The 19,913-nt window shown below is 42.8% G+C and overlaps 1 protein-coding gene across 1 annotated transcript in view; it reads right to left on the minus strand.

The window, feature by feature from the left end:
- The window catches only part of samd4a (sterile alpha motif domain containing 4A), an 85,899-nt gene extending 69,905 nt beyond the window's left edge, over positions 1–15,994 (minus strand). Inside the window, 2 exon segments of the mRNA XM_080765160.1 lie at positions 13,823–14,671; positions 15,844–15,994. Of these exon segments, the coding sequence (XP_080621286.1) occupies positions 13,823–14,018 (196 nt within the window). The 5' untranslated portion in view covers positions 14,019–14,671; positions 15,844–15,994.
- Between the last annotated feature and the right edge of the window lie 3,919 nt (positions 15,995–19,913).

Raw genomic sequence — 19,913 nt, forward strand, 5'->3', positions numbered from 1 at the left:
CAAGTAAGTTAAAAGCATTTTGCATTCCCTTTCGACAGAGAAAGAGGCAGAGACAGAGAGAACGGCGTGATTAGCCTGAAGATTAAAAAAAAAAAAAAAGACAATGCCTACGTGTTTTTCAGCATCTTTGCTGTCAGTGGTGCAAACTGCACCGACAAGGGTTTATAGGGTACTGTATGTATACATACTCTAGTCTAGGATCTAGTCTCTATTACATTCAGTCTCATCTCTGCTCCTCACATTGACAACGTCACGTTACTATATAGTAACCCACAGTAGCACTACACTGGGAAGCTGTCCTTGCGTAAATTGCTTTTCCACATGTGAATATATTGATCAATTGCCGATATTTGGGCTGACAGTGACTGATGGGAATATTGTGACATTATCGCCCATCCCTAATGTTCAGTTAAAAATCACACCCGTGTGAAGTGAGGGGCGCTGATATATTAAAGTCTAACTTATGTTGATATGGTGATGTAATGGTGATGTAAAACAAACGGTGCCAACACAAACATTAAACGCCATTAACAATAAAGAGACAATATGACGTAATGAGGCACATTATGACGTACATTTTCCCTTCATTCAGTTCATTGTCAATGGCGTTTACAAGACAAACATTGAACTAAAGACAAAAATTAAACCTGTGTATAGGCCCTCAAAAGATTATGAATGACGCCCTTTTTTATGATCTGATGAGATATGACAAGACAAGACATCTGTCATGTCAGGTGCCAGGAAATAGGACATTATGAAAAGTACAATAGAAGGAAGACTAAATTAAAGTCTCTACAAAATCTAAAACACTAAATAAAATCTCATAGCATTTAGCCAAGTTCAGCACTAAATAGCCTACTATATCCAGTTATACATGGCAAGCCACACAGGAAGATATTTCACTACAGGCATGGTTCACGTCTAATTCACTTTTTGGGGGCAAACGATCCAGCAGCTTGGCCAGAAAGCAAGAAGCCCTTGCATCTGGAAGCGGATGGTTGAACACAACTTCCTGGACACAGTCGAGAAGATGAGGTCATTTCCCACCCACTCAAAGACCCCTGTGTTCTTACTGAAGTCACGGTAACCGTTGCCACAGAGCTCCGTCTCACCGGCTGCTCGCCGCTGGTGTCATTCAAGTCATCGTGGCCAGCCCCGTGTCAACCAATCAGATGGTCAGTGAGCTTGTCCGACCGATGGCGCCTCGCTGTGTCCTTCTGCTGTCAGCCCCATTCATGTTTAAGACAGGGGAGAGGCAAGAGACCGAGACAATCCAGCTGAGGTTGTGTGCTGTTTGTTTCCTTTCTCAATGTGAGCACTACAGTTCTACTGTCATCAAATTATTCAAATCAACAGTGAATATAAAGTGCGGTTGTCTGCATATTCTTTTGTCAGAATGAATGTGTGTATATGTATGCATGCTGCAGTGTCCTGATTCTAGAATTGAATCCAGTGACGGCAATTCCGTGACTGCGGAGAGCAAAGGTCCGTTTCTCAATGGATTTGTCATCTAGGAAGGTCATTAAACAAATTGAGCCCCCATGTCAATCTCAAAAATGCGGGGAGAATTCATATGGCCACAATCAAAAACCTCGCTGAGACGCTCTACGTAGCATGTACAATTGGTTTTTCAATATTCACCACAGCTGTAAGAACTAATATTTGAACTTGAACAATCTTTTTTTTTTATAACAATTTGAGATTATTATGATTAACTTTCTTTGTGTTATTTATGTTTGAAATATACAGGTATATGGTTGATCAAAATAAAGTTGAGGTCCTACACCTTGCCTCTCTATGGCCGGTGTGCCTTCAAAATAAGAGCATTCATCATGCCACAGGAAAGTAAACCTTTTTTTTTACCGTTTACCGTCATATTACTAAGATAATTTGCATAAAGTAAACAGTGATATGAAATGTGTCCATATCGTGCAGCCCTAAATCAAATATAAGTTAAAATGTGTCAAAATATTATTGATTTTATAGGGACACACTCAATTTCCCCAAGGAATGCACTTGAATGAACCCCCCATGGGTCGCAGGGTGACGCACATTAAAAATGGTTCAACATCACTGCAAGACTTATGGAATATCGACGTTAGGGCCACAAGTATGATATCACTTTTAAGCCACATTGGCCAGGAATAGTTCGGCAATATTGCAAGTACACATGCACAAGCATGCCATTCATTATTACCATGGGCATATACTTGTATATGGTGTTATACTGAATATAATCCATAGGATGATGTTTTTCCTGTCCTGAGTCAACCTCATATTGTTCTGCAGCACATGTTTGGCCTGGATGGGACCCAAGTTTAACCAGCCTCCATACAATGAAACACACAGTATAGCACAGTCAGCTTAGCTGAAAGAGGGGAGAAAGACTGGTGGGGGCAGGGCTGGGCCAGAGAGAGAGAGAGAGAGGGAGGGGGGATAATATAATATATGACGAAACATTATATGTATGTATGTCTAGTCTGGAGAGACAGACTGGCCATCAGCGGCGAGACATGCTGGCATCTGCACTCCCCTTCACCTGTTCCCACGAAAGTGGAAACGCTTGGACACAATCGTCCAGACACACAGGCAGACATGTAGCCAAACAACACAGAAAAGATCTAGATGTTTCCAAATTGCCTCATTTTCAGCCTTTTAGGAACACATGTCGCTTCATCAGCTAACACTCATTGGCCCTCTCTTGCTGGCAAAGCAATCGACCAGCAATAAAAATGCATTTACCACATTTCCGTGGATTCTGTCTATTTCAACACTTCCTCTGCAGCACAATTGAATCGGCTACTTGAATGAATCAGTCTCCTCTGGGCAATACTCTTCATTTGTGGTTGAGGGTAAAAGCAGACATACACACAGTGTTCGTCCAAGTACGTGTGAGGAGAATTAAAACCAGTCTGACTCACAAAAAGGATTTCTCGAGGTTTCGCAGGGAAATGCTTGACCGACTGCACTACAGACCGCTGCCGTCCTTTAAACCATCCATTTCCCAAAGTGGGAACCACTAGGGGTCCTTGAGGGAGTTCTAGGGGGTCCCCAGCTAAATGATACTTTGGAACCAAATGGGCCCTTATGGGTCTGTAATTCTGAGAGTTAAATTAACATTGATTTTACTATAATAAATTGGGGTCTGAGAGATAGAAATGCCATTAAATGGGGGTCCGTAGCCTAATGCATGTCAAACTGGGGGTCCCTTGAAATTAAATGGGTTGAGAATCACTGCTAGAGCGGGACAAATCTCCTCTCATGGGGGTCCTTGGCATATATTTTCTATAGGGGGTCCGCGGGGCTAATTAGTGTTTTTAACCAGTGCTTTTAATAGGGCTGCGAATCTTTAGGTGTCCCACGATTCGATTCGATTCCGATTCTTGGGGTGACGATTCGATTCAAAAACGATCTTTTCGATTTTTCCGATTCTCGATTCAAAAAAGATTTTTTTCGATTCTAAAGCAGTTTATTTTATTAAAAACAATTAAATAGAATTTTAGCATGATCTACTCCAGTCTTCTGGCATGAAAGCAGAGTACATTTAGTAAAAAGCTTGTATAATTGTAAAGGTTTTATCAACTGAATGATTTAAACACGCAAAGGTTAAATCCAAGAGTAAGAGAACATGTCTCATTTATTTACCTTGCACAAATTTGAACCAGTACAAAAGTTACAAAATCTCTTCTCACTCAATACCAGAACAATACATTAGTATTAAAACAGGTGTAAAATAAATACAATTGGCAGGCTTAGCTTAGCTGGTAGTAAATGCACTATGCAGAAACCCAGGCCATAATGCATTGCATGCACAGGTACATTTGTATTTTTGCATTTGTAAATTTGTACACAAAAAAAAAAAAAAAAAAAAGTTTTTTTTTTTTTTTTGAAAAATCGATTTTTGGAAAATGAGAATCGATTCTGAATCGGACAGCATTGGAATCGCGATTCTAACTCGAATCGATTTTTTTTGACAGGCCTAGCTTTTAACTACCCGCCCGTTCTCTCATCGATACAACATATCCAGATCTCAGAAGGCCATTGGCAGCTTGTCTCCTCACTAACTAACATGAGTGTTAGACAGGGTTCTCCCAGTACATCCTTCCTCTCTCACTCTCACACACATACACACACACACACACACACTCAATGAGCACGGCGAGATCTATGCACAGCAAAATCCTCTTCGTCAATTTAACCAAGCGTAGAGATGGACCAAGGGGTCCATTTTACGTCATGGTAGAAAGCTGAATAGAGAAAGTGCCGGCGATCGGGAGGAGGCAACCTTTTAGTTTTTCCCCCGGTTGTCTTGGCAGCCATCGCCGTCCCCATTCCTGAGGTTCAGTATGAGTTCACGGAACACGCCGCTGACTTCCAGAAATAAACTGTTTGCTCATGCGTGGGTGCGATGAAATAGTTTGACACCCAAACGAGAGACAAGCTTTCTTTCTCTCTCTCTCTCTCTTCCTCCCTCTTTATGTCTCTGTCTTTATCTCTCTTTCTGTTCTTCCCTGTTTCACTCTCTCTCAGCAAGCAGACAGGCTGGGACAGGCAGCATGACTTTTAGTCGAGGCACGGCATGTGGATCGGATCACCTGTCTCCCACTGCTAACCGCAAAACAAAATGCTGTAACCTGCAGATAAAACTTGAACCTTAATCCTTCTCACCATGACCGACTCAACTAATGAGTCTGGCAGCAGAGAGAATGCGAGTCAAAACTACTTCCCCCCCACCACCCCTCTGGCCATCGCACACACACCCACTCTCCCATACCGCGACACACTCCAGGGACCTTTGCTCTACTCAAGGCGGAATCTGTTTTCCCTTCTTTTCCATTGTGTCTTTTGCCTTTTTTCCGCTCATTGGGAACACACTCTATTCCAATTCTCGCTGAGCGAGTCTGACTCAGTGTGCTACGACGTGCCCACATTCCTAGACAGTATCCCTCCAACGCCGGAACCGTTTACTGACTAGGCCAGGAATGCTGATTTCCAGCCCAGGTTTTCATCATAGGCCCCGGCTCAGCTCTATGTGAGATGCAAAGAGAGGAATTCGCAGAGTAATAGTATAAGGTTATTATTACAATCGCCCACTTTCCCTGTCTGTCACTCATCTTGTTGACGGATGGAAGACTACGCAGTAATATAGTTTTCTTTCTTACTTATTATCTTGCACTGTACTAATACCAAATACCAAATGCCTGACGTTCATAATACGATTGTGCTAGGTCCCCCACATCTCATTACCATAAATATAGCAGCCACGCGATCTAGTATGACTCTCTCTCATCTCTGACTAGAGGAAAAGCTCTGACAGTGGCACACACACACACACACACACACACACACACACACACACAGCACTAGCTTTCATTCACAGTGAGAGACAGTTCTCTACACAATCGACCTGTCACATTTCTCAAGTAAAAAGACTGACACATGGACCGGAGAGATCGTACGTGGCAGAGGATGGGAAGAGGAGCACTCGTTTTGGTTTACTTGATTAGCTGCTTTTTCAATAACTTGCACAAATGCTCCAAATTGTGTTTTGAGGTCACACAAATTGAATTTTGAGGGTGCATATTATCCCGCATATGCGACCCCGCACTTGCAAGTTTTGAGCTCTGTCTGCTACTTGAAATTGCAATCAGTAATGTTGGAAAAACACAATGTGATTCATGCCACGGTGGTTCAATTTGGATTGTTTTGATGCTACACTAGCCAATAAAGCTATATCCAGTTTTGTACAAATTAGATCACACAGTTCCATGTTACTCTTGACTTGCACTATAACCCTGGTTTGGAATGCTCATTTAGGTTGAGGCGGTTAATTCTTGTGAATGAAAGTACAGAGTTGACAAGAAACTACTAAGCCTACTGCACATATTCCAAAAGGAGCCAATGTTTATTTCCAACCACCATTTCAAGAGATTATTTTGAAGTTTTGCTGGTGGAAATGAGTCACATTTGTGTATAATTTCAGTTAAAACAGAGATCAGTGACCTCTGCTCACAGGCCCACAAAACAGCTGCCTGAGTACAGTACATGTAGACAGACAATCTCTCTCTCTTTTTTCTTCTCCTTTCCCTTTCTGTCCCTACACAGTCCACACCCCTCCTCCTCCTACCAGTCCGCCTAGCCCGGGCCATGCAGGCAGGCAGAGCCAGGTCAGCAGTGCATGCACCACACCACGTCCCAAAGAGGCTAGTCATTCAGAACACCAGGCCCACTGTCCTCTGCTAACACCACCCCTCTTACACCCAGCTCTGGACTCCACCTCCCAGACATCTATGTGCGTGTGGTTGGTGTGTGTGAATGTGTATGCGTGCGTCTGAGAGAGTACCAAGCGAGCGTGGACTGCTTTTCATGTCCCTTTAAAATGTGTCTCATCTAGGGGACATCAACAAGAATGTTGTGTTGTTGAAGGCAAAAATGGGCCCCTAAAGTTGAAATGCAGTTTCATACAAATGCTGGGCCCAACATTTGTATGAATGTTTACACAAAATCTGATGATAAAAAAACCTTATTGAAATAATAACAGTGTGGGATTGGTTGGCATAGTTTGTGAGGAAGTGTGTGGGATCTAGAATAAGTATAGGGATTCCTCATGTTGACTCATGGTCGTACTAATGAGAGCAGTGGCTAGAATATATGATCAAAAAACTATCATCAGAAACAAAATCGTATAATCATTAGGTCACATCTTCAAAATGACAGAAAGGCTCACACTCAATAAATATAATACCGTTGCTGTCCGGAGGAAACCTCATAACTGTGTCTGTGTGTTGTTTTGAAAATATTGAACCAATATTGAACCAATGGAAAAACACATTGGACAAAACCTCTTAACTCCATTGGACCCTCAAACTGTCTGCTAAAGCAGCTAACTCCACCACCTCTCCCCTTCTCATGCAAGCAATTGACAATATCCAAAGTCACAACACCAACTTCGATGAGGCAGTATTGCATCATTTAAAAAAATATAAGGTTTTATTCATTTCCTTAAAAGATTATATTTTTCATTTCCTGAAAATGAACATTTTGGAGTTACGAGGTTTCCTCCTGACAGCAGAGATAATCCTACATGACTCAACAGTTAGTGTCTGTCTTTGACATTAATAAGTGTCCCCATTGACTACAGTGGCTTAACCAACAAATACGTCGCATCACTTGCCGGTTTCCAGAAACAAGGCAGCCTCTTCAGGCACTGGAAGAAGTAGGTCATTGAGGATTCCATTCATTTGTACACCACTTTCCAAATAGTTGCGCTTTTCCACTCAACTCAAGACTCCCAGCAGCTGCATGTTAACCCTTCAACTGGATCTTAGAATCCTTATTATTGTCTCCACCAGGCCGAAGGCATGGGGAGAGAGTACCGGTATGTTTTGCACTCCGTCCGTGTGTGAGTCTGTCTGTCAGTCTGTGTGTGTGTGTGTGTGTGTGTGTGTGTGTGTGTGTGTGTGTGTGTGTGTGTGTGTGTGTGTGTGTGTGTGTGTGTGTGTGCCACATTCGATGCCACATTTTGCACACACACTCCCTGGATTCCAGAACGGTCTGTTATAGCGCCACCAGGAGGCAGACATTTGAAAAGCATATTACTCCTCCAGATTCTGTCCAAAAATCCCGCAAATCGTTACACAGTATCTCTATAGTCATGTGTTCAAGCCGGATCTGTCCGATATTTCATATTCTATCCTAATTGGCTAACTTTCACAGAATTTCCTACTAGGCTGAGGAATATATCCCACCCTTTTCACATTGGCCTGTTATAGCGCCACCAACAGGTGGATTTTTGTAAAACACATTTTTGGAACAAAATGCCTCAAATCATCCAATTGCCATCCAAGGCGTAAGAAGAAATGGGACCCTTTTCACATTGGCCTATTATAGCGCCACCAGGAGGCAACAACCTGACCTGCCCTAGTGGAGACCTGTGGCCCGAGGGGCACTTTATCTAGTTTATTACATGTTATGTGCACGTGTTATGTGCACCACCCAACGGATTGCTACAGCTGAGTAACGCAGCGTGCTCTTTTCATCCACAGATAAACTGCACTCTGCGCTGCTCCTGGGTCTATAAAGCATAATGTATCTAATCGATCATGCAGGGTTGTTGCTTGCTAAAAAGACAATTAAGTAGTTGGGATGGACGAGTGAAATACACTATCTACAAGCTACACAGCATCATGTGCTGTGATATTACACAGAATAAATTACATAAAGTGCCCCTCGTGGCACAGGTCTCCACCAGGGCAGGTCAGGTTGTGGCCTCCTGGTGGCGCTATAATAGGCCAATGTGAAAAGGGTGGCATTTCTTCTTACGCCTTGGATGGCAATTGGATGATTTGAGGCCTTTTGTTCAAAAAAAGTGTTTTGCAAAACTCCACCTGTTGGTGGCACTATAACAACAGGCAAATGTGCAAAGGGTGGGATATATTCCTCAGCCTAGTAGGAAAGTCTGTGAAAGATTTCATGTAAATTGCACGCTGCGTTTATGATTTGAGGCTTTTTGTTCAAAACGGGCCAATCTTGCAAACTTTGGATGGAATATGAAATATTGGACAGATCCGTCTTGAACACATGACTATAGAGATACTGTATAACGATTTGCGGGATTTTCTGACAGAATCTGGAGGAGTAATATAAAAAACAGAAATTCAAAAGTTGGCCTCCTGGTGGCGCTATAATAGGTTGTTCTGAAAAATTTGGGGCAGAGGTTCATCGTTGGCATCCAGGGAGTGTGCATGCAAAATTTGGCACCAACCAGGTTAACATTGCCGGAGATTAGCTGGTAACAGACGGACGGATTCACACACAAACACGGACGGAGTGCAAAACATACTCTCTCCCCATGCCTTCGGCCTGGTGGAGACAATTAGCCAAAGGCCTTTATTTAACGGCTAACGGAACCCTTGTTCCAGAGAGATCATGTAGCCACTAGCCAGACTGCCAGACAACCATTCTGCTACCTTCCAAGAGCATTAGGCCTAATGTAAATTCTCAGCGGCTGGGACAGGGCTGCTGATACTGTCATACTTGCCTAGCTGAGTCAGCGTGAAGGGAAACGACCGCAAGCTGACACAGGTGGGATAGGACCGTAAGGCGTGGCTCTCAGTCAGCGTGGAGGTAGAAACATTCAAAGACTCTTTTAGTGTCAGTGGTACTGTACATTTTGAGGTACTTTTACTTTACTGGAGTATTTGATTTCAAATGTTTTTTGTACTTTTACTTCTTCCACTACATCTGAGGCAAAAAAATTACTATTACTCCACTACAATTATTGTAAATGTTACTAGTTACTTTGTAGATTTTGATTATTATTACAAAACATTACCCACTTCAGCCCATATACATTTTGGCCATTTGAAAATAGCCGAAACAATGCTTTGGCATGGCAGAGACAATAATGCAAACCAAAGCAGCCTGATCACAACAATGTCCATAACTCTAACATTAAAATCTCTCTCCACACACACACACACACACAAACAAGCGCCCCATCTAGCCTACACTCCATAGTACGATGGTGTTGCTAGTCAGAAAATAACCGATATACAAGCTCAAAATGAATTGCACCGTGACACATTCCATCATAGCCAATTAACCCTTCGCTAAATCCCACCCAAAAAAGCGATTGTCCAATGCCAATCCAAATAGTTTAGCAACTGTTAGTCCCTCCCCAATTCAAAATAAAAAATTGCAGTTGACAAGGTTTTCCAAACGGGAGAGTGAGTGCATGTCTTTACTCTTTTGTGGTCATATGCACTCTTAAAAGAGTTTCATTTCTCTCAAATTACTGATGCTGGCAAGTTTGGCAACTAGTGAGTGTGTGAACAAACTCATTTAGATGAAATAACAGTATAATAACAGTATATGCAGCATAAAGGTTGTATATGTCATGGTCATGTCCGTTAAATCACACAATATGATGCATTGATCTTGAGCTGCACCATCCTTTCAGGCTTTATGGATTTAATGTCACCTATGATAATGAAGGCAAACTCACTCTCACTGTGCAATCACTGGGCAACACGGATGGATCAAGACTAAATCACAAATGCCAAAACAAATAACCAAGACAATAGATTATTATTATTATTTTACAAAACAATTATAACCACATATTGACTTTACTCTATACACCTGCCTCTCCCTCAAAACTAGAGTACAAGGGCTGGTCAGCTCCTTTTTTAAATAAAATAAACTAGGCCAGTAGGCCTACGATATGTCTGTTATTGGTTGAGTGGTTAGGAGCTCTGTATACGTCCAGACACACACGTACTGTACCCCAAAGTGACCTAGTGTCCTATCAGGACCTTCTGTCCTGTGCCTCTCCATCAGCTCCCTGAACTGTGAAATCTAAATACAGAGGGGAGAAAGCTATCCACGTGGGAGACAAACTAATGAATGAGACTATTGAGTTGACTAATAAAAGAAAATGATAAAGAAATGCCAACCTATCAATTGGCACTACACTGTTTTACAATGTGTAGTCAAATCATGAGGTACGGAGTGTTTCATTGAGATTTTTTTACCATAGTGTTGTACATAATTCGATTTGTGGCATCACATAAATAAACTACTAACTTGTAGTCCGGCAGCCGACAGGCTTCTTTTGTTTAATGTGGGAAATTTTGGTATATAGTCTTTTTTTATTGGCCTAAAATATTGTCTATATACATGCATTCATGAATCCACTTGCTGACTGGCTGTCACTATTGGGGAATTTATTTTATAGGGGTTTATTCATTGTGACCCTACCATTAACATCCTATGCGAGTTCATTTATGTGAAAACATCAAAATGCAATACAGAATGTTATTTAAAAAAGAAAACATCCTATGGGAGGCAAAAATGTCAAACTTTCCTTTTGCTTTAAGTTAGTAGCATGTGACTTGTCAAACTAGGGGGTTTTCATGATTCTGTATCCATTCGAAGCATTAGTTTCGCACAACAAAATGACAAAATGTGATGGGGTCAGCACAAATGTGATGAGGTCAGCACATTTTGAGCAAGTGGTCAAGTGGTGTTTTTAGCCCAAGGAGTGTATTTTGTGCTGGAATGGAAAAAAAAAACCTAGTTTGACATGCTGCTTAAAGCAAAAGGAAAGTTTGACATTTTTGACATCTTTGCCTCCCATAGGACATTAATGGTAGGGTCACAAGAAACCCCTATAAAAGAAATTGCCTAATAGTGACAGCCAGTCAAGCAAGTGGATTCATGAATGTATGTATATAGACAATATTTTAGGCCAATAAAAATGACTATATACCACATTGCCCCCCCCCCGTCCACCCGTCCACCTCGGCTGCTTGACTAAAACAATGTCCACTGCTCAGTGAGGCTTCCTTGTTTGGCAGAAGGAAAGATATTGCACTGGGCAGTGTCACAAAGTACCATGGATTCATGCTATGAAATATCTCAGGCCTACAAATCAACGCAAATAAATATGTACGTATTCAAGCTCAGCAAATTTCCCTTTACCCAGGTTAAACATATAACATACAGAATAAAAAACATAAAGATACAAAGTATTATTACACATATTTTACTGAACAACGAGAAATGCAGTAAATATGACTCATATATTATTCAGATTTAGATGCCAAAAGCTTTTCTCATGTAAAGCCTGCCTTAGAATAGAATAGATACACAGGCTACTTCCTCCAGTTATCACCTCTACACGTCATAGTAGGGAATAAAGCAAATTCTTTCTGAAAAAAAAACATTCAGACAATTTGACTGCGTTATTATCTCCTCTGGAATGACCACAAACTCATCACAGAAACCCAACCAGTGTCCAGTCCACCAATCACACACACAATGTAGAAAGATGTTGGCAGGTGGAGCATATTTCCTGTAGACTTGTTGGTATTATGTAAAAGGCCTCGTTGCAGCCCCTTACTAATGACTCTGCTCTGATCCCTGTCAGTAGATAATCAGCTTCACTGACAGTAGTCTGGGTAGGACACTGACACTTAACCACCTGAACCCAAGCCAAGTGTCCCTATTGGGCGCTGCATCATGTCTAACAGGCGAACACTTGGCAAGAATAGAACATCTATACTTAATGTAGAATCATCTATGTTCGGCTAAGACATATTTGGCACAGAAAATGATAAGCCCTGGTCAACAAAGTACTTTATGCATATAGTTTAAGTGGTTAATGAACTTCATGTGCCTTAACCGTTATACTAAACAATAAACATAACAAGATGAAGCCGATTGTAACGCCGGTGGGAATCCCATGCAGTGTGTGTGTGTGTGTGTGTGTGTGTGTGTGTGTGTAACAGATACTGCAGCAGAGGGTGTCTACATGTGTCCTCATCACTAATCATTCCAATTCCTTTGAAAGCTCTGCAGGAGTGGGCAGATGTGTTACCATGGGTGCTGCTCACAGACAGAGAAGTAATGCCCTGCCATGCGCACGCCACCAGTGGTGTCGGCAGAAGAAGTGTTTCTATTTTTCATGAGCCAGGTCAGTTGCCACGGTTTCCCGTTTCCATGGCCACCACGCTGCAGTCTGATGCAACAACCCTGGTCAGACCCCACTGGGTGCCTCCAAGTGTTACCAGCCTGGAGATTGGTACATACTAGAGCTACAGCCAGACACTCACTCTGGCCGCCTGATGGACTGACCCCTCTAGCCCGCTACAGTGCCAGCTGAGACAACACAACATATTGACACTCTCCACATCCGGGTTAATGTGGACTTGACTGTGTTGAATTCTCGCCCGACACAGTTTCATCCACCACTGATCAAAGCTTTTAATTGAAATGGTAGGATCTGATAAGAGTGAAGGATGAAAAAAAAGGGTGCTCAGCGTTCAAAGAAGAGTGGTTTTCCACAAACATCCCATCCTGATGCAATGCTAAGAATAGCAGCATGATGTCCCTAAATGCAGTGTGTACTGTGCATCATCAATAAGTCAGCAATATGGAGTGGAAAGGTTTTTTTTTGGAGGCATTGCTAAGTTAACCATGACATTAGATCTAGTGGATGGTGTCTGTCAAATAGGAAATATGAGTTTTTTTGAGGGGCGCTCAACTTTTTAATGTTTGATTTAGAGCACTTTTAACGTGATGTCATGTGGCAGCCAAGTATGCAGCCATGGTTCATGACTCTCGTATTCATACGAGAGTCATGAAGTAACTGCACCCTGTTTTTGGCGCTCGCTACATTTACAACGTTTCCGTATATATAAACATTCGGAATTCAAATATAAAGTACTCACAATTTGTCCCACGGGTGTTAGTTAGTTGCAGCTCCAGCGATTAGAATTTCTGCATCCCGCGTTGTTTAATAAAAAGCATTTTTATCCGAGCTGTTATTTTGCCATTGGCTTTCAACTACGCGCCCCTATCGGTCAGAAGGAGGGTGGCAATCGGTGTGTTCGATATAGGTACGCTGACCGCCCTGCCAATACAGGCTCGCAGGCGAGTGCGCTCCCGGTGTGCAACTGTGGATTTCCCAAAGGAACCCCTTTTGAAAAAAGTAGCCGGGGCGCTCGGACAAAAATGCTTTTTATTAAACAACGCGGGATGCAGCAATTCTAATCGCTGGTGCTGCAACTAACTAACACCCGTGGGACAAATTGTGAGTACTTTATATTTGAATGCCGAATGTTTATATACACGGAAACGTCATGGCAGTCATGTTTCAGGGCTACCAAGTATGTTAAGTGTGTTTTAACGTATCTATTGTGTGTGTGCATGCACCCCATGCAGTAATATCTCAATGGGGTATTCCTAAATAAAGAATTTCAAACAATATGTCGTGGACCCCCCTCTGAACAGTGGCATTGACAGCATCTGAACCTACCTGGGTTGTTGGCCTCGCCCTCCAGCACGTGAAGCTCGGTGCACTCGGATAAGGAGTGCTCCAGGCACAGCTGCAGAAAGCGAGCCTGGGTCCGACTGACTCGCTTCAACAGGGACAGCAGGGCCACGGTCTGCTCACACTCATTCCATCCCTTAAACCAGCTGGCCAACACGCCCACCTGGTCGCGAAACATCATGGTCTGCGGACACCGGCACAGGCAGGGAGCAACTGTGAGCGTGTGGACGCCCTCCTGCTGATCACCGCTACGCCAAGACCTAAAAGGTGGAAGATAGTCGTCCCTTCCACCCGTGGGACTAGTGCTGTGGTGATGGAGCAAGTGACCTCCCTTCAGTTGCAGTAGTTCAGTGGTATAAGGTGGCTGGTCGGTCGAGGATGCTGTCGACGAGGCCGGGCGAAGGTGGTCTTACTAGCCGATTGTTTGATGAGCCGTTTTTTCATGAGAAGTTGTAAAGATTGCGAGAGGTTTCAGCTGCTGGTCATTTTCTTTCCTGTAGTGATGGTGGGGACAGCAGAACAGCATTTGCAAAGCATCTGCCCTTTTTTGTTGTCGTTGACCTGTATGTATCGTTGAGTATCTTCCTATAGTATTTACAGCTACAGGCGAAGTGAAGTCCTCTCATGTGCCTAGTACAGTAACCACTGCTTGACAGTCTCCAACAGGGCGCTCGAAAGTGTACATCTAGCTTGGCATTAGGTGATATTAGCTGCTCTCAGGTACTTCGTTGCACCAGAAGGATTGATTTATGATGAGTCAGCTTCCTTCCAACACGCCCTGTCACATCAGTTTCACCCACATTGGCATTTTTCTTCAGGGATTCCCCCCTAGGCCTGCAAAAATGAGGTAAAAAAAAGTATAGAAATAAATTTCACATTTTAAATAAATTACCTTCTCTGGCTCTTACATCCACACACATGCACATCCCAACACACACACATTATGTCTCTGCTTTAAGAGTCTACTTTGACTGTCTGCGAACAATGGAAATAAATGTGACACTGTCCCTAGAGCTGTTGCTTAAAACACACAGAGAGAGAGAGAGAGAGAGAGAGAGAGACCAACCACTGACTGCACACTTCTGACTACTGACTTCTGCAATGAGCCGTTTTAAAAGAATGCATTCAACCAAACCAGCACAAAACGGTCCTACTTGCATTTATAGGCCACCTCCTCGCTGTCGCATATGCATGGGGCCTGTGGCGTTCACCGCCGAGACCAAATTAAAAATAATCCGTTTCGTATCCACCCCATTCCTAAAAATACTGTGTATGTACTTGCACTGTACTGTACATTCTACACACAACACATCTCACTCAGGATTTTCCAAAGGAACGACGCCGGGTCGCTGCAGATGGCGACGTTTTGGAGTATAGGGATAGCACTAAACTTCATTTCAATATTATTACCGGTAATTATAAAACGGCTTCGTCTTATAAAAGCCATATTTCGTAAACACCGGACACATTCTACTAGTGGATTGAAGCGAATAATAAATACAAAAAGGGACAGCCCACGAATCTCGCCTGTCGAAATGTTACCTTCAAGACCGTCAGTCAGAGTCAGCATAAACCGCTGTCTAAAACTGTCACTTGCCTTCATCAGCAGAGAGACAATAATCAATGTGCTCACATGCCGTGAAAGGAAGGCACACAAATACCATCGTATCTCACCTCACCCCCATCTAAAATATTACAAGCCAGCCCGTTATGCCATAGTAATATACGCCACCATATAATTATAATAATTCAAACTCAATATGCTCCCCGATCCCCCTCCCTTACGTTAGGGCGCTCAAAATAGCTTTTACATGTGAATTGCGGAATCCGGGGATAGGCGGCAGCCTAGGTCTAATTTCTGATGATAAAATAGAGCCTGGAAGGAAGGTCATATTTTAACATTTGAGACAAAAAGAGAAGATTTGGCTTGTCCAAGATTAAGCTGAATAGTTCACTTGCGAATATGAAATAACAAAAGTACAAAGTCAAAGCTATAGCTTACTTACTTATTCTTGGCTCAAATGCATCCGTGGTGGTGTGTCTCGAGCTAGCTGGTCTCAAGCAGCATACGGGGCAGCGGTCGGTGCCCCTTCACTCTCACGACTCTGTGGGATTTGCCATCTTGACTAACTTTTCCTCCACTCTCCGTCTAATAACCACCAGAGGAGAGCACAGGCATTGCTTTGGTGGAAATCCACATCCCATAGCCCGGAGCGGTCACAACTCCGTGATTTGCCAGTTGGTTGACGGAGCAACCAAAAAACTGACGCGGGGAGACGAGAAGACCAGACAACACGTTGAGTGTAGCTTTTCCACTTCCACTTCCAGTGTGTGTGTGTGTGTGTGTGTGTGTGTGTGTGTGTGTGTGTGTGTGTGTGTGTGTGTGTGTGTGTGTGTGTGTGTGCAGTGTGCACTGTGCCACTATGTAGCCGTTTTGTTTGTGATTTTCTTGTATTCTATTATTATTTTTGCATAGAAGTGTATATTTCATATTTGTATCAAATGTACTTCTATAAATGTTCAGATAAATAAAAATATTTTTTAAACAAGTCTAGTGCATTTTCCAGTTTTAAATCCCCACTATTATATAGATCTCTAAACTTGCACCAGTGAAAAGTCAAAGTCCATATAAACCGTTTATAAAGTTTCTGCATAGTAATGTCACTTATGTATGTCATTAAATGTTCAGATGAATTGAATATGAAGGACCCCAATGGAAACAGGCCATATGTTGCAATCTTATCTTATAATTAGGCTAAATCCTCTGTAATTTCCTATGCCTTTTTCTGCAAACAGTTAATAAAGTAGACCTATTCAATCAATCAATCAATCAAAAAATATATATATTTTGATTGATTGATCATGTTTTGACCTAAATTGAACACAATCACAATGATGGGACCCAGGAGCCGTTGTCAGGGTCTCAAACCCAGTACTGTCTGTGCGGTCCAGTTTCCCCGAAGGACCCCTGAGAGCCAAGGGCCCCTGCCCAGCCGCCCCAATCATATATAATTTGGCCCTGCTGGTGGTAAGCCTGCTGCCTGACAGCAGCATGGGTTCGAGACCTGACGACCTTTGCTGTAGGCCTATCTTCCCCTCATCTCTCTCCCCATTTCCTGTCAAAAAAGCCCCCAAAATATCGTAATAATAATATTAATAATAATATTCAGTATTATTTGGACTTTACATTTTTTTATAAAAATAAGCTTAGACAAAATATGTTCAAAATATATATTCTTTGCACATTTTCATATTCATTTTAACAAATTAGCCGTTTTTTGTTTTTAAAAGCCTTATTATTATATTAGCCTACAGTCAGAACATTTTCAATTCAATTCAAATGAGCTTTCATTATAGGCATGAGAAACCAACGTTTGACTTGACAATGCACGAGCCAATCACGACGCGACGGATTCGTACCTCCAATCTATGGGATCTAGACTATACCCGTTGCTCTCTCCACATGCTAATAATTAACGTGGAGCATTACGTCAGGGGCTTGGCAGCGCAAGGAAGCACAAAAATAGAGAATGGAGAATTTAGGGACACAGCGCAGAGCCTACAGCAGAGCAGCTCAGCAGCCTAACCAGAAACAAGAGACGACCCAGAGAAGGATTACAGAGGAAAGTTTTTTCTCTATTTCTCTCCCTCCCTTTTTATAGGTTTCCATAGCAAACAACTCGAAATCAAAACAAGGATACAGCTCAAATGTAGCCTTGTGGGGGTAGGCATTTGCTTCACAGGTGTGTGTGTGTGTGTGTGTGTGTGTGTGTGTGTGTGTGTGTGTGTCATTCCAAATAAGTAGTAAACTGTAATAGTATATATTAAGGTGGGAAAAGATACTCGATCTATATGGCCAGTAACGGGAAAATGTAACGTACGTGTTTCATAGTTTCTATCAATGAAGCCAGTGTGTGACGCCCTCCTCTCCTCTCCCTGAAGTTCTTCACGGTGTGTTTACTCAGCCACAGAGTGCATTCTATCCTACAGAGGGCGACCGTGTACAGTCCGGTCTGTCTTGTCGACTATCACAGGGTGGGGAATGGGGAACATATACTCTTTCTAGTTTCTACTACTACAGCCATCAGAGCCATGACTGCAGAACCGATAAAACAGTCACTGCAGTGTGTGGGAGCTAGTTTACCCATGCAGTGCTGACTGCTGAGTGATTGGGCTTGGCCTACCGTTCAGCCCCCCCCCCCCCCCCCCCTTATATCCTTCCCAGCTTTGAGTCCTCAGTGTATGTACCAGTATCTGCTCATCTTCCATTGCAATTTACTTACCATCCCAACAGATCCGCTGTGGCTTCTCCCACCTCGACAACAAAGGAGAAGGGGCCTCTAGCCCTGGTCCAGTGCATCAGCGAGTCTCGACGCACTGGACCAGGGCTAAGGGGCCGCCTCCTGCCTTCAGTGCCTTCAGCTCGTTAACAAAACTGATGCACAAACTTGGACCCATCAATCATTAGTGTTTTCTGGAGTCACTGGTGTTTCGAGTCTTGTGACAAACACCCTCCTCCAGGCGACCTGGGGTAGCTTTTGGCTACCCCAGGTAGCCAAAAGCTGGATTTCGACTGCAGCACCACATGATTGACACCACACAAAACATAGGCCCTATATCAAAATAGCCACAGTTTTCATTCAAATAAAGTACCCCCTCGCAGTACCGCCCTCTCCCCCTGGAGAACATTGATGTCCTATTTGTAATTATGTAAGGTCTAAGGACATAAGTGGGTGGGTCATTGTTTCTTGCTTAACAATGTAATGTAGATGAGTGGCCAACTGTCCTGTATAAAGAGAGGGCGTAGGGCGGAGACTCGTTGGGAATTAAGTAATTAACTATTCCGGTCGCCATTTCCCTGCCTCACTGTGGCGACAGATATACCATTGTAGATATAAGACTAGATAAAGTGCCCCTCGGGGCACAGGTCTCCACCAGGGCAGGGCAGGTTGTGGTCTCCTGGTGGCGCTATAATAGGCCAATGTGAAAAGGGTGACAATTGCCTCATGATTTCAGGCATTTTGTTACAAAAATGTGTTTTGCAAAAATCCACCGGTTGGTGGCACTACAACAGGCCAATGTGAAAAGGGTGGGATATATTCCTCAGCCTAGTAGGAAAGTCTGTGAAAGATTTCATGTAAATTGCACACTGCGTTCATGATTTGAGGCAGTTTGTTTCAAAAATGTGTTTAGCAAAAATCCACCTGTTGGTGGCGCTATAACAGGCCAATGTGAAAAGGGTGGAATATATTCATCAGCCTAGTAGGAAAGTCTGTGAAAGATTTCACGTAAATTGCACACTGCGTTCATGATTTGAGGCTTTTAGTTAAAAATGGGCCAATCCTGCAAGGCTGCAAACTTTGAAAGCCAATTAGGATGGAATATGAAATATCGGACAGATCCGGCTTGAACACATAACTATAGCATGACTATAGAGATAGCATGACTATAGAGATAGTGTTTAACGATTTGCATGATTTTTGGACAGAATCTGGAGGAGTAATATCAACAAATGTGTTTTTCAAAAGTAGGCCTCCTGGTGGTGCTATAACAGGCCGTTCTGGAAAATTTGGGGCAGAAGTTCATGTTGGCGTCCAGGGAGTGTGTGTGCAAAATTTGATCGGGTTAACAGTGCCAGAGATTAGCTGTACACGGACGGACGGACACACACAGACACGGACAGAATGCAAAACATACTCTCCCCATGCCTTTGGCCTGGTGGAGACAATAATTAAATAAACACTGTATGGTTTGGGTGTCAGATGACAAAATAACATAACCTTCAACAACATTCAAATTCAGAGCGACAAAGATAATCAACCGCTCGATGGAGGTGGAAAAAAAGTTTAAAAGTAGAATGGTGCTCAGTGGGACTGGAATACTGAAGAAAAGGCAGCAATCCGAGCACTCAAAAAGGTATAAAAATGAGGAGAGGTTGGATATAAAATCATGGTACTTTATTAGAAAAGTTTAAAAAGCCAACATGCTTCGACTCACAAAGGAGTCTTCATCAGGGCAGGCATGATGCCCTGATGAAGACGCCTTTGTGAGTCGAAAAATTATTCATTGTGGTGAC

Source organism: Protomyctophum bolini (assembly GCF_963924005.1).
Source record: "Protomyctophum bolini genome assembly, chromosome: 1".
Lineage (NCBI taxonomy): Eukaryota > Metazoa > Chordata > Actinopteri > Myctophiformes > Myctophidae > Protomyctophum > Protomyctophum bolini.